This window comes from Serinus canaria, chromosome 9 (assembly GCF_022539315.1).
Source record: "Serinus canaria isolate serCan28SL12 chromosome 9, serCan2020, whole genome shotgun sequence".
In the NCBI taxonomy this organism is placed as follows: Eukaryota; Metazoa; Chordata; class Aves; order Passeriformes; family Fringillidae; genus Serinus; species Serinus canaria.
The window spans coordinates 22,766,912-22,782,747 of NC_066323.1; the positions used below are offsets into that span (position 1 = coordinate 22,766,912).

Here is a 15,836-nt window from a genome sequence, read left to right on the forward strand (position 1 = left end):
TCAAACAGTTTTAACACTAAAATGAAATTCCAATAGAGTAATCACTGAAACAAATTATTCCTTAAACATGGCAAGGCCAAAGCAGACTTTAAAGCTACTGAAAAAGGATGAAGAATTGTGTCTCTACATGATTAACCACGACTTTATACTTATTGCTGTTTTCCTACACAAACACTAGCTGTTGTCTCTGCCAAGTGTCCACATAATCACCACATTGTATTTTTATTCACAATAATCTCTTTGAAAAGGGAGGGGAAACTCTTTCCATGTGGTTGGTTTTGTTCTAGGTAATTGGTTCTTTTTGTTGGTTTTTTTTCCTAGGGTTGGATTTTGGGCTTTTTCTGTCATTCTTCTAATTTCTTTTTCAGTCAAAGGTGTGACTAAATGCTGAGATACTGACATGTGCTGATGCCACATTTTGCAAGAAGTGCATATTTGCTTGCCAGAAAGGTCTCTTATGTACTCTAGTGAGCTGTTTTAACTTCAGGGCATTCCCTGTCTTGGCGACTTGAGAATTGGTTTTCCTATTGCAGTTTTAAAGTCATTTTAGACAGAAAAGATAGTTTGTCTTTCCCAGAAAATGCTACAGAAAGGCTCAGATGCAAAATGACATGAAACCCACTGCTTAGCCACTGCTTGGTGAAGATTTTTGTACAGCCTTACATATGGCACACACTTCTAGGGTCTCAATGAGGAAAATTGAGATATTGAACAGCCTTTAGAGGGGTGAGTGCTCTTATGCCTAAAGTTAAGGTGAAACTTAGGCACAAGACCCTCAAACCTCAGCCACTGGCTGGAAAGCAGGTGACTTCCAAACCTTTGTGGCAGCTCCAGGATGTTTTTTTTAGGTCACTTCCTGCAAGCTGAAAGAGTGCAGCAACACGCTGCAGGGAGGACTAACACAGCACAAGTGAGACTTCACACTCTGCAGATGATACAGGGCCAGGAGGTATTGGTGCCATGTTGAAGAACTTAAATGCAACTTTGGCTTATCCTACTAGACCTGTAAAATATAATGTTCTTCAGGTTTAATACACCCTATTTCCTGCAGCATTACTCCCTGCTGCTTTCAGCCAGGATCTCTGAAAAGCTCTCAGCAAATAGATAATTGTTGAAGAGACTAGGTAAGTTGTTGAGTGGACAAGAGGTAACACAAGGAAGAGAAACAGGGAGAAAAAAGAAGTGGACAAACACAATAGATGCAAAGCCAGCACGTGAAGTAGTCTGAGGTATGGCTTTTGAGCTTCTCTGGCATGAAATGCTCCCTTAGGATAAGCCTGTTCAGAGGCCATCATCTGCTGCTGCTGCTTCTCCGTGCCTGTGCTGTGCTCTCACCATGTGCTCCGCTGCCCTCTCTCTGCTGCAGGCAGGGCTACACTGTGGCTGAAGCTCTGGGAGCTGCCATGCTTGGCCAGAATACCACAGCACAGAGCAGGAAAGGGGAGTAAGTGATAGACTGGAAACTGAAAGCCAGAAAACTCCAGGAGCAGAGCAAAGGAATATTAGCTACTCCAACTCCTTCATTTTTAAGTGTTTACATTGACAGGCACAAATCCTCATTGAAGTTACAAATCCTCAAGTGCCTCATTTTTCTAATGAAGAGAAAAAAATTAAACAAGCACTGGGCCTGGGACAGGGAGTTTACACCAATTTTGTACTCCATCATTTATTAAAACTGGTGCCACTCAGCATTATGCATTCCCTTTCCCCACAGAAAATTTATTTTATGTGAGGAACTGCTATAAAGTAAAAACACCTACAAAGTTGCTTCTTAAAAATGCAACATGTTCTTTGGCAGGTCAGTCCATGTGGAAGGACTAACTCAGCTGACAGGAGAGTTAAGGGCTTGAACCCACCAGCTTGTCTGGGCAGATTCCTCAGCCTTTTGCAATGGGTTCAGTATCATCCTTGCATGACAGGCACAGAGTAGCAGCACACCCCAAATCCAGTTTTTACTTGTAAAATAGGAGCACTGGTCATGGTACTACCCTCAGGTTTACTTTAGCAGTTACTTCTGTTTACAGCGTTGCTGATCTCAGGCACCTCACCTATTTTTGTTGAAGCTGCTTTTTTTCTAAAACTGGCAGATTCTGAACAAGATGTTACAGGTTTAAAGTTCTTAGAAAAACCTTAAAGAAAACTAACAATACAGCACAGCTTAAAGAATACCCCTCTACCCCACCCCCAAATCAATGCAGTGAAGTAATACAGAAAGGAGTGTAACTCATGGTAGAATATCAAAAACCACTCATGGTAGAATATCAAAAAGTATGTCATTCTTCCCCTGCATGTAATTATGAAAAGGATATATCATTGTGGTAAAATCTAATGAGATCTAAAAGCTTGTTGGAACTCAACAGAAATGAAAACCACAAGCTGAATAAGCCACAGGTGACAAAGCTGGGCCATCAAACCAGTACATAAGCCTTGGCAAACAATCCAGTATTGCTTCACGTATTTCAAGTTTCAAATCAAACAAGACCACTGCCTCACTTCATCCAATATTTTCAACAACAAAAACCACTGAACTTCACCATATTAGCCTTATTTGAGTCCCACTTTGCTTCTAGGAATGCACCTTGTATTGTCTGGCAGATATTAGGGGTCTGTGTGATCCATTAACTTCCTCAGTTCTGAAATTGTTTATCTTCCTAAGTATTAACCAGTTGCATCCCATTTTAATTTTTTTTTAACAGAGATTTAGGTCACTTAATTGAAAAACATGTTTTATTCCACCTTTAAAAAGGTAATGCAGACTGTTACTTCAGAAAGCAATAGGATAAAAACCTTTATTGTTCCACCTTTGAAAGAGTTCATTTTCTATGGGTATGAATTTTTGTAACATAATTTTGTTACATTAGAAACTTCAGCTCCTTAGAGGCTTAATGTGGAGTAGCAAAAAAACCTTCAAAACCAATTCAATCCCATGTCTTCAAGTAAGATACCACTTGGGCACAAGGAATCCCTAGGATTAGAATCAGTTAGATCTTCCACCTCCTCCCTTTCCTGTGTTCTTTGTCCTCATTTCATGCCAAGCTTTCACCAGTGGTTCTCTGTTCTTCCATATGAGCTCGTGGCCATAAGTCACATACCACCTGGGAAAGAAAGTCATAGGTAAAGTTAACTGTGACTGCCCTCTGCATCTGAGGGAAAACAGGCTGAGTCTGAAACCAAGGAAATACTCAGAGACAAGATAAACTAAGGCACAAAGAACAACATGCTTGGAAAACAGCAGGTAAGCCACTCATTCTCTTGACTCCAAACAGTTAACTTTGTTGTTCTTGTTTGTCTCAGTCCAGAGAATGAACAGTTTTCCTGCCTTTAATTTCAAGCTGTTGTGATTTCTACTTAGAAAGGCATAAAAAACTATCTCCATAGAAAAGACTGTTAAAGCAGTTGTACTGCTCATGCTGATCCTTACTGGCAACACCAAGGAAAAGTGTTATTTCTTCTCCTATATAAATACAACTGCCCCATAAAGAACCACCATGTTCCATTCAAAATGAATCTTCTTCTTTATGCACCTAAAGATTAATCTATCAAAGTGTTCTAGCTTTGTTTATATTCACAGACAGTTATATAGGCTAATACATGAATATCAACAGAAGTGATTAAGCAGTGGAGGTTATGGTGGAGAGCCATGAGGGGAAGCAACCACATGGAAATAGGTTGAAGGTTCTCTCCCAAGCCCAACTCCACACCTGAATCCTGAGGAAAAAAAGCACTTTTTTGTGAGCCGGGAGCCAGTGAACTGGCCATCCCTTTAAACCATACTGCTGCTTTCTGAAGTAGGAGGTACTTCAGAAAATACTTTGGCCATTCAACATAGGTCCTAAATAAGGCCCTTTCTCTTTTAGGATCAAGCGACCAAAATCATCACTGAGCAGAACAAACAGGTAAAACATATGTAGGTGAGGAAAGCAAGAAACTTGCCAACTCCAGACCATTTTTACTGCAACTGCTATCCTCTTTTAATATTTGAATCTGCATTACCAATGCAGACTGCTCCTTCATCACAATGAACAAGCTGATTCAGATCCATCAGGACAGAAAGCAGTTATGAATCAGCAAGACTACATCAGATGCAGTTGTGATACCAGAGACAGGGAGAAAGGGAGACTGTACAGCACAGAGCTTACTGACACCAAAGCCAAGAAACAGGAAACTATTTGGTCTAAAAGCTGGTTTGTCTTTAAGTCTGGTCTAGTGAAATCTCAGGTAGCCTTTTCAAATGCCTACATAAAATATTAAAAAATGCACTTAGCAATAGGTGCAATTGGTGCAATTGGGCAGAAGGGGAAAAATTCAATGTAGTCCAAACATGTAACAATACAGAACTGTTTCCTACAAACTTGTTTCTAGTAGTTCTTACTAATTAGGAAGAACTAATTTACTAATTTGTCCCCACAAAGGCAATACAGCAATACTGAGAAAACTGCACTAGAGGTTGCTCAAAGAAATTTGGCCTGAGCTTTTATTAACTCTGTAGCTCTCTGCAAATTGGCAATTAGAGGAAAAACACTGACACAAAGACATTTTTTTAGCTTTTTAAAGTAATTTTAATTTGTCCATTCTGTGTTTTGTGAGAATCTTTTCTGCCCTGTGAGTCTCTTCAATGTGCTGGCAAGAGCAGGACAGAAACAGCCAGCCCAGGTTACAGGACCACCTGACATTTAATCCATGGTTCTAAGGCAGTTCAGCTCAATTCTTTCAGTTCATCAGTTAATGTTTTCCACAAAAATTTACAGCACTAAAAGGGTAACAGTAAGTAGTACTCATTGCTAGTTAAGACAACTTTACAGGAAAACCCCACACTTCAGCAATGTAGGAAAAGAGAAAAATACAGGATTAATTTAAATACAAAACAGAGTTAATAAATACAGACTTACATTCCAAAGAGAGCTCCCCCAAGGTGTGCAGCATGGTCAAAAAGTCTCCAGCCTAAAACAAGGCCTACAGTGTCAAATGCAATTATGGCTTTTAAAGCCTAGAAATGAGAGAACACGGAATGGACAGGATCAGTCACAGCATAAAATGGCCAATGATAACAGTTTTATATTCTAACACAATGCAAAAATTTGGAATCAAAAACATCCTACAGATTTTATATCAAAGAAATTACTGTAAAAAAGCTGTTCTAAAACAAGAGACTCAGTCTTCAGCTGTATTGTGCTGTCAAAACACAGATGTGAGCAGATACAGAATAGTGCAGGGTAGGAATGTGTCCTTTTTGAACACCCAGTCTCTTCCAATCTTCACTTCTAAAGTTACAAATACATTCCAAACTTGGGTCAGGAGGAAGCAAAAATTACTTGAAAGAGTACATGCTATAAACGACACCACAAAATATGTAACTGCAGCATTCTCATTCTCTAATTCTGATATAGGTTAGATTTATGTGCATCTGTGCTCCTCAGCACAACCCTCTAGTGGATGGAACATGTGGGGCAGTATCCCTGTTATCTTATCTGATATAAGTATTTGCTGGAAGGCAGAAAATCAGGATGGCAGTGAACACCCCCCAGCAGAGCACATGAGCTGCTAGTGTACCATCTTCAGGAGACGCAAGGCACCAAAACTGTCAATACACAAGATTTTACTAAATGCCTCATTTCATAAAGACTGGCAGATTTAACGCTAGGATGAAATGGTACTTTAGGCAGGATTTCTTTCCTAAAGCATGGGTGTTAGAATAGAAGCTCCATTGCTACACTGGCTTGTTTAATTTGAAAGCTTATTACAGTATAGGTAAGGTAGATTAAAGGACTCTGTAAAGTTTAGATAAACATTTATACAATTATATAGTTGGGCCAAAATCATTCCAATGTTTCTACTGCAATAGCTGATATTGCTCTTGTTTTGAAGCGAACACCTGCTCGTGGCAATGCTCTCTGTGGCTCTGCCTGTATTTCCACCCTGGCCATCTTTTTAAAGAAAGATGCAGTTAAAGGGCAGCATGCAAAAAAACCACAAAAAACCCCAGGTCAACCCAAGAAGAAGTGCAAGAAAAACATGAAGGCTACATCTAAGAATGTTTGTTCAAATCTATAAGCTTCGCTTACAAAGAGTATTAAATCTCATGATCTTGGAATGACCTGGCTTAACTGCTTTAAGCAGTAAAACACCTTTAAGTAGTGGACCAAACATGATTAACTTATTAAAGCAAGTTGAGATATACATGAGAAGCTTTTCTTAAATGTGGCAGTGGATGTGCAAAAAAGAACTTAACAAAAAAAAAAAAAAAGGAGCCCTAGTACTACACACGAAGACAAGTGTTAGTAGCCTACTTCTAATTCCAACAGTGTTCCTAAAAGCATCAAAAGATGATATGAGAAGGCAAATGTTCCTCCAGGGCTGGAATATAATCTCAAGAAGTGAAATTCTGTGTTTCTCATCTTGATAAATTTCTCTTTAAAGGCCACGTACCAGTTTTACATCAGCCTGTTTTAAGTGCTGCTAAAAAAATACCACCTAGCAGAAAGAAGAGGATGTGTATGTAGGTTTCCTCAGATAGGTGAACCTGACTCCCTCCCAGCTTCTTTCCCTTCTTGGGATTAGATCTGAAACAGACCCATGGAGGATGGAATTTAGGATAATTCTGAATTCACCACACTATGCTGTAATGACTCTGCTAGGCTGCACCAATTCAGAATCAATCCCTGTGACTTCCATGGCCCCACTTCTCTTTCAAAATAAATTTAACACCTTAGAAACAGAGAGGAAGAGGACACATGCTCAGATACTGAAGAGGTAGGGGGAAATGTTTTGAGAGTAGCATTTCTTTGAAGTTCAAAGGCACTTACACTTCCTGCTGTAAATGTGAACATTGGAAGAAGTATGATGGCCAGTTTTGCTTCTGGCATCTTCGTACACACAGCTGCAAGGACAGTCATTATAGCTCCTGACTGGAAACACAGGAAAATACATCAAAGCAAGCTAAGATGTTACATAAGGGATAATATATTTTTCTGCATGTGAACCTGTTTTCCTTTTAGCTTTTATTTTCAAATGCAGCCCTACGGTAAAACTCAAAGTACAAAGCACCACTGAAAAGTTCCAAATAAAAATAAAACAAGACACCACTAAATTTCAATATCTGGGATTATAAATACTGGGGAAAATCATCCTTCAAATCTCTTATATAATTAAGAAATATAGACTCCAGAATTTAAGATAATGATATCTGGAAATGTGTTTTTTCCCAAGTAAGCCCTAGAAATCTAATATGTATTAATCAAGCATAGACACATCTGATGAAGCAAAATCATTCTGAAGCTTGTACAAAACCAAGGAAAATAACAGGAACAAAAGTCTTTTGTCAACAAACAAGTAATTCCCTGGACTCTACACTAAATTGACCATGGGGTTTTGCATCCCTGAAATAATCTCAATGGAAAGGCTCTGAATGCAGTAAACTAATGCAATGTGTGGTAATTTCAGTAAGTTCAGATCAGTAAGACGAAGGGAAAGTAATTTGCTCCAGATATAATTCATTCATAAGACAAAGGGACAATACACATACAGCATTTCCAAAAGTTCTAACTTCAGCACAGCTAAACAGTTTTTTTAATTCTTACAGAATAATGAGAATTGGACTTTGGGCTTTTATCAAAATTATTCAGTTTAGTAAGTTAAGCCTTTAAAACCTGGCAAATGCTTAGGTTAACCTCAAATTTAATGCAAGTTAAATGTTTTGAAATGTTCTACTACCAAAAACGCTTGGAAAGAACGGGCAGCTACAGAAGCTCCTCAGCCTGCCTCATACTGTTCATCGGGTGAGACTTTTGGCAGGAGTGCTGCCCTTCCTGCACAGCATGCCCTACAACTTCCACTGGGATCACATGCTGAGTTTGATTGTCTGAGGACATTATCTCTTTGCAAAGTATTCAATTTTAATTAGTGAAGACTGCTACACAATTACAAAATACCATTTTTGCAGCAAAAAGTTACATAACTGATCTGCTCAGGGACAAGAGTTCCTGCTGTTCATTTACAACCCTCAGCATTAAGTGGTGTTAGTTCTGGGCAGCTGCTGCAGCTGAGGGAACATACCTGAAGAACAGGCAAGCTGTTGCACAGGAGAACCAGTTCAGGAGAACCAGTCTGTACCTGGTTACTTGATTGTGGTAAACCTTTTTAGTTTCCATTACCCCAAATATACTCTTGGCTTTTAAAGAGGTGAAAGAATACAGCAGGCTTTCAAATTGGCTACAAAGATCATGACCAGTCCCTCATATTCCAAGATACTTACAGCTCCAAGGGATGGTTCAAACCTTCCCGTGGCCATTTTAGCAACATAACTGACAAAAGTGGAGATAACCCCTGAAAAAGAGAAATTACTACTGGAAATGATGGCAGCAATGTAGACCAACATGAGCAAGTACCAATTAACTGTCATCTTTTGTCACAAAAATTCCAAGAGATTATTTTGGTAGTAAAGCATGAATTAAAACTAGATATGCATTTATCATATTTCAAAGCCCAGTATCTTTAACCCACCAAAAATCTGTATGACAGCAAAAGTAGTACTGCCTTTAGTATAAAGCAATGTGTGGGACTGAACAATGGCCATCTGTCATCATATATTTATTAACCAAGCACACCTTTTACTTGTATGAACACATATTTATATTTTTTAAGTGTCATAAATATATGTATTTAACATTACCAGCAGAAAGATATACTGCAATGAACTGCTCACAGCCCAGAAGAGAGACAATGCTGCTGGAAAAGCTCCATAGAACATACATATTTGCTGCCATGTGGAAGAGAGAGAAGTGACTAAACGTAGAGAGCAGCATGGGAGAACATAGGGCTCCTACAAAAGAGAAAAGCAATGCACATGAAGTCAGTATTTGAATTTGCTTCAACTTACATGTCATGTAGTCTAGGAATGTATCAAGAGACACTATAGAATAATTATGCCTAGATTCTCAAACACAAGCTAGGAAATAAACCCAGCAATGGAACAAATTTCAAATTCCAAGCAATGCCTTTTGGAAAGGTAGAACATATAAGCCAAAGATATGCAAGCTGTAATACCAGTCTTAGTTACCTACTGAGGATTGTTTCACAGAAAACATTATCTAATGATATGAGTCCTATGCTTTGAAAGAAAAAAGGCATTTCATTTATATATGTAGATGGTGAAGGATTTTTAATACATGAGCAGCCATATAAAATGAATTTGCAACAAAGATGAACTCAGAGAAAAAACAGTTTTCCTTTCTGAAAAAGCTACTAGCTCTCCTCACTGAAATGGCTGCCTTGAAAATGCAAACAAGCCAATTAGCAGGTTTGAAGGTCAACATTATTTAAAACAGGAGTGTTTGGGGTGACATGCTCAGATCTGGGTAGCAGATATCTTTAGCTTTGGAGTGTGTGGGGGAACTGGTTGAGTTTCCACTTTTTCAGCAGAAATTAAGATGTAGCAGGAAGCACCTTCTGAACACATTTGTCTCCTTGTCCTTTTAATTCTTTTCTCTGCTGTAGAAATTAAACCCCATTTTTCTGCCATTAGATATTACTAGTTTTTTTCCTAGGTTAATATCTTCAGCACATTTCACACACAGTGAAAGCCAAGTTGGTGCTTGGGTTTGTTTGGGTTTTCTTAATGTGACTGAAAGCACAGCTTTGAAGTAAGGACTCTGTACACAACCTACAGACTAATCCTTGTCTACTGATGAAAGCATACATGCACATGACTGATGATGGTTCTATTTGCATCCCACAGAACATTAAAGGGGGGAAATAATCACATTTGAGTCGAGTTTATGAATGGCATTATGTAGTACAGCTTATTTTCCTCCTCCACTGAGTGGCTTGATTTGCACTCTGTTCAAGAAAGCAGTTTGGCTGATGTCACTGGGAAAAGCACCTCTCACCTTTATTCAGGCAGGAGCTGCATCCCACTGCATGCAGGAAAAGGCCAGATAGCAGGCAACAGTTCTGATGTTACAATATTTAGAGAAGCACCAGTTATGTTTAAAAAATCAGCTCCATTACTCCTAACATTCTTCCCCTGAAACCATTTCCTGCCTAGATGGAATAATGTGTTTGAGCATGACTGAGATTGCTTGTGGGTGATGGAGCTCTAAGGAAGCCACATGCCACCTGAGCCTTCTGCAGTATTATCAGAGGTTCTATTACATCTCTGTGTAGGAAAGGCACCCAAATTATTGCTCACTTACTGGAGGATGGATTTGAGGTGAAATATGTAAACATAATCCGTCGCATGCCAGGCAGTCTCCACAAACAGAACACAAAGACATTTGCAGCTATAATACCTATCAAGAGGGGAAAAGAAAGTATAAAAGCAAATCACCAATGTAATACACCACAATGATTACTGAAAGCAAGTATTTCAAAAGACAGCTTGTAGAACTGGACTTTTTCTTCACAATTCCATTAAAAGCAATATCCACTTCTTACTTTGCACACAGTTTAGAAAAAGCAATGAAAAACACTGAAAGCTACATTTATATAGTGGAAGTCTTGCAGAAATATGACATTTAATTGCAACTGTTCTAACACACAGTGTAATGAATCCAACAGTCCACAAAGATCTGTGCCGAGAAGGTTCAAGCTATGGTTTCAAACTGCTATATTCTATTGCAGAATCAATGAAAAAGGAGCCAGCTAAGAGGTCCCATTTCCTGCCCCTCTTGCTATTTATTTCCAAATGCCACTGATCTACTGCACAGTTGCATTTAACTGCACAAGAGGAGAACACTGGGGAACTATACAAATACACAGTACATATCCTGTCCATTTCTGGGGAGGAGTTTTGGTTTTAAGAAAACTGTAAAGTTGAATTGGCTTTGTGACCTTTGGGAGACAGCAAATGCACAGCTTTTTACTTCACAGATGTTACTGCTATCTTACTTTACTTTGAGTAGGAGTGTAAATTACTGGAAACATAATGAAAATGTATAATTTCTTGTTTAAAGTGCCTTCTCTATTTCTGTCCAAGCATTTAGGTATTTAAACTGTTTTATAATAGCTGGAAACATGAAAGATGAAAATAACTGTAAAATGGCATTTAAGTAACCTTACACTAACAACCTGCTAATACAGATTCAGTAAATACTTAATGTAAAATATGTACCAGGAGACAGGGCTCAGCTACTGGATTTAAATCAAGCTCTCATCAATTTTGTTTCACACATTACATTTATCTCAGGGATTTCAGCTGGCATTAGGCTAATCAAGCAAAACTACACTATAACCAAAGGAAAGCTCAAAGGCAAATTTTTTGCTACTTTTCATATGTCATACTGGAAATATGTAACTATTCCCACATTTCAGTGGAATATATCCACCTATTTCTTCCAAAAGCATTTGCTGTTTTTCATAATTTGTGATCAAAATATTGCTGGGGGAGGATTCTACTTAATCCTCCACACTCTCTCACTGAGATGCATAGAAACTTTTTTAAGGCATACAAAAACTAGTTTGTGAGAAGGAGTGGTAGCAGAAATAGTGTATGTGCAGGTGTAAATTTACACATGCTTTGTGCCCACCAACCTAAACATGGTATGAAAGCCATCTGTTTTAATATACTGTACCTGTTTGCCATATTTCTCTTCCTGTGAATGTCTAATACTTGTAAGCTAACACAAACCTGTCACAGTCCGCTGACCCTCAGTCAGGTTATTCCACCAGTTGTTAACCTGGAACAGAATTGTTGGCCATCAATGCCACCATGAAGCACTTGCAATTTCAGAAACAGCCATGTAAAACTTATATGTTTTTAAGAATGGAAAGCATTTGTTTGAAATCTGTGAAGTAAATAGGTTTCTTTTTTTTTTTTTATTTCTGATTGCTTTAGCTTTTCAAGTGGACATTTCCTTACTGAAGAACAGCTATCTACCCTCCTTTTCATAAAATACCCCAATATGGTGAAGAATTTCTCCAAAAAGAATGGGGTTATATCATTTTGTACAACTCCAGTGGGTTTACCCTGCTTGCATTAAACAAAGATCTAGCCCATAATGCTGACTTTAGCAGATTAGCCAAAGTTAGCATAAATCCTGCCTCGACTAAGCCTCACCCTAATGCTGGCTAACATCACACCACCCACCTTTGAGTGATTCCACTTTTGTGCCAGGATCACTTTTGCAGAGGTGGCTCACAAGATGTGGAATCCATTCCCCCTTGCGTCCAGTTCACCCAGCCCTCCTCCAAGTTTAAAACCCCTGAAAAAGTTTATTTTGAGTGCAGTCAGCCCACAGACAAATTGCACCCCCCTTTCCCTTCCTCAGCTTTTGTAATAATTTTGGACATATATTTTGTTGCTACGTCAATGACCTTCCAACCACATTGACGGGGACAATGTCATAAAAAATTATCTGCAGGTTGGAGGCAGGGGATGTAATGCTGTACAAAAGAAAGTATTCACTGTTTGATATCAAAGGAACAACTTCATAGCATTTTTTGTTTAATTCTCTGGCAGAGGATATTCTTCAGTATAGGAACACAGAACAGATATGATTTTTCTAAAATACAAGGATTATATGCCCTCAGAAACAACGGGGGGAATCCTCAACTCTTAGAAATAGAACTTACCCGTTGAAGATGGGGAGTGGGAGTTTAAGCCTATTAACAACAGGGCAGTTTAGTTTTCTTTTTTGGATAGCTAATCACCACATCTTCCCCTTCAGATTTTGAAGGAAAACAAAAGTGTAAAGACATAATTATTTAAAAATATTATGTGCTGATCATAATCTCCCCTGCAGTTCATATACACCAAGCAAGAAAGTATGCTGGGATAAAGGTCATTTTCTTTGTAGCAGCTTATACATGGCTCTGTCTTTCAAATTTTTGACCAAGATAGTACTGATAACACACTAATGTTCTACATTCTGGTGAATGGTGTTTGCACAACATCGAGATCTCTTGCATTTCTCACTCTGCCACTACAGCCTGCAACAAGCTGGAAGGGGACACAGCCAAGCAGGTGATCTGAGCTAACCAGCGATATTCCCTACCAAATAATGGCATCCCCCCAAAAGAGGGGATTTCAGGAGCTTTAACATATTTTTCTCATGAACTGTTTAGGGACTGGTCTTTCCACAAGTGATTGTGAGTGACTACCTATGTATCACTTATTTTCTTCTCTCTTCTCACACTCACTAAACAATTTTTTGGTGATTGTTTTATCTTTACCCAGAAGTTTTCTTGCTTTTCTTCTTCTCCCAGCCCACTGCGGGTTTGTGGGGGCCATGAGTGAGGAGCCACATGGAGCTCTGCTGCCTACCAGGGTTATCCCACATGCCCATTTCCACAGCAGTGCTGGTGTGCACCATACACATTAGAAAAACAGCTCCTGTCTGTCCTACCCAGGATCCCAAGCCTCTCCAGCTCCATGCTCAGCTCTACTTCCCCTAGACAAAGAGACCTGAAAGAGTATCAAGCCTGGTCTATCACAAAACAGTAGTAATTGAAACAAATATAAACATACATGAATGTTTAGGTTAGGTTTAAGTATACTTCATTAAAAACCTCAGTGACTGATATTTTTGGGATGCCAATTAAATTTATAACAAATCTTGCAGCACTTATTTTGTTCTTGCTGCCCAAACTTAAAAGTACTTGTGTGGAAATGTCAGCTCTTAAAAGTAAAAAAGCCCTCTAAAACCTTGCATTTTTAAGGGTTTAGAGGCTGAAAATGCAAATGCGTTTCAGAAGCCAGAGAACTGAAAGCCTAAGTGTAAGACTGAGAATTTAATCTAGATCGGTCCTCTGGAAATTCATGTCCACTTTTGAGAGCACTTAAGATAAAGCAAGAACATTTGTTGGGGTTTTTTAAATGGTGAAAAGTCAAATGGTACCTAGTTTAGATGAACAAATTCCTTCTTCTGACCTCTCTTTCCTGTAGTTCTGGGTAAAGATGGTATTTTTTTCTATTTTTCCAAGATAACATTCACAGTGATATTGCGTTACAGTTTTCTAGAACTAAGCCTATCAGTTTTCCTTGCAAGTCAACTTATCTACTGTAATTTTTTGAGAAGCCAGTATGTCACCAAGTTCCAAGTCAGCAAAACCAGGATAAGTATCTATTGTACAAACCATGCTCCCACCAGAGAGACCCAGCTGCGCCTCGCAGTCCCGCAGGGCTCCGCCCCTGTGCGAGCAGCCCGGGCCGGGCTCCGTGTACCTGCTTTCTGAAGTCGCCTCTCTTCTGCGGCCGCATTTTATCCATCCAGTCCGCTCGAGCCTCCTCAAAGTAGGTCTGGACGCGCGACTTGAGCGACTCATACTGCCAGATGGCGGCGGAGCCGAAGGCCGTGCCTGTGAACTGGGGATACCGGACAAGGCTCAGTGACCGCCCCGAGGCCCCGGCCGGGCGCATCCTGGTTAATGCCGCACCCCGAGCACGGCAGCGGGACCTGGGGCACCGCTGACCAGCGGGACACACAGCACGACCCAGCCCTTAAGGCTGGAAAACACCTTTGAGAGCATGAGTCCAAATGTCAAGCCAGCACCATCACTGAGTTCACCATGTCCTCGAGTACATCCACGTGTTTTTGAACACTTCCAGGGATGGGGACTCCCCCACTGCTCTCGGCAGCCTGTTTCAACACTTTGCAACCCCTTCTGTTGTTTTTTTCCCCCCCTAACATCTAATCTTAATCTCTCCTTGTGCATCTTCAGGCCATTTCCACAGGTTTACTGGATGTTCAGTATTTCCATTGATTTAGCTGAAGTTACTTTGTATTAGCTCATTCTAACGCTACACTATTTGCCCAAGAACCTTGCGTTAACTTTGAGGGTCTGAGAAACGAAGCCCAGGGAGGAAGCGTTCCCCTGAGACAGATGGAATATGCTCCTTAGCGACCCGCTCTCCCCAGCCGTGCACAGCACCCGGCCCAGGAGCCACTTACCCCTACGGTGAACAGGAGAGGCTTCACCAGGCGGCGCGGCGAGGGGCGGCCGGCGGCGGTGCTGGGTGACGGCGGGCAGAGGCTGCGGCGCGGCAGCGGCGGACCGGGCCGCGCCTCGCCGGCGGCTGCCGGGGGCTCCTCGGGCCGCGGCCGCGCCCGGCGAAAACCCCGCCGCGGCTGCAGCAGCAGCAGCGCCAGCCTGCGGGGGAAACATGCGAACCGTCAGCACCGCCCGCCCCAGCCGCCTCTGCCCTCCCTTACCCTCCCCGTCCCTTGCCGTGCCGGCGGCACCTGTGCGGCCGCGGACCCGCGGCGCGGGCCCAGCACCGCCACGCCATGTTGGCGCTTCCCCGAGCGCTTCCGGGGCAGCCGGGCGACATCTTCCCGCCGATGGCGGGCGAGCCGCTCGGTCACCGCATTGCAAATTGCGGGCGCGGCCCCCGCGGCTTCTGGGCTGCTCCACTCTGGGGGTGGATGGGCGCCCGCGCAGCTCCCGGTACCGCCGTCGGGGCTCGGCGGGCAGCGCCGCCGGGTCGGAGCCTCCCCGTGGCCGCCATGCCGGGTGGGTGGTGCCTGCTCCGCCGCCATGATGAGCGTGGCAGCGCCTTCACCGCCGCGGGCCCCTTGGTGAGCAGCGCTGCCGCCGTGAGGGCGGGGGCTGCCGTGGTTTCACAGGATCAAATATGCTGAGTTGGACGGGACCCAGAAGGATCATCGAGTGGCTTCACACAGGACCATCCCTAAGAATCGTACCGTGTACCCCTGAGTGTTGTCCAATGCTGCTTGAGATCTGTCAAGCGGGGTTATGTGGCCACTTCCTTGGGGAGCCTGTTTCAGTGCCCAGCCACTCTCTGAATGAAGAACTTTTCTCTAGTATCCAACTTAAACCTGTCCCGACACAATTTCAGACCGTACCATTGGGTCCTGTCACCAGTCACCACAGCTCAGTGC

At 41.6% G+C, this 15,836-nt stretch overlaps 1 protein-coding gene across 1 annotated transcript; it reads right to left on the reverse strand.

Moving 5' to 3' along the window:
- Window positions 1-2,763: 2,763 nt before the first annotated feature.
- PARL (presenilin associated rhomboid like) lies at window positions 2,764-15,313 on the reverse strand. The gene is made up of 10 exons (XM_009089355.3): window positions 15,177-15,313; window positions 14,886-15,084; window positions 14,159-14,299; window positions 11,624-11,672; window positions 10,191-10,286; window positions 8,669-8,818; window positions 8,252-8,322; window positions 6,804-6,905; window positions 4,890-4,987; window positions 2,764-3,095 (listed from the first exon to the last, which is right to left on the reverse strand). Exons 1-10 carry the CDS (start codon window positions 15,263-15,265, stop codon window positions 2,978-2,980), a joined length of 1,113 nt encoding a protein of 370 aa, XP_009087603.2. The 5' UTR covers window positions 15,266-15,313; the 3' UTR covers window positions 2,764-2,977.
- Window positions 15,314-15,836: the final 523 nt, after the last annotated feature.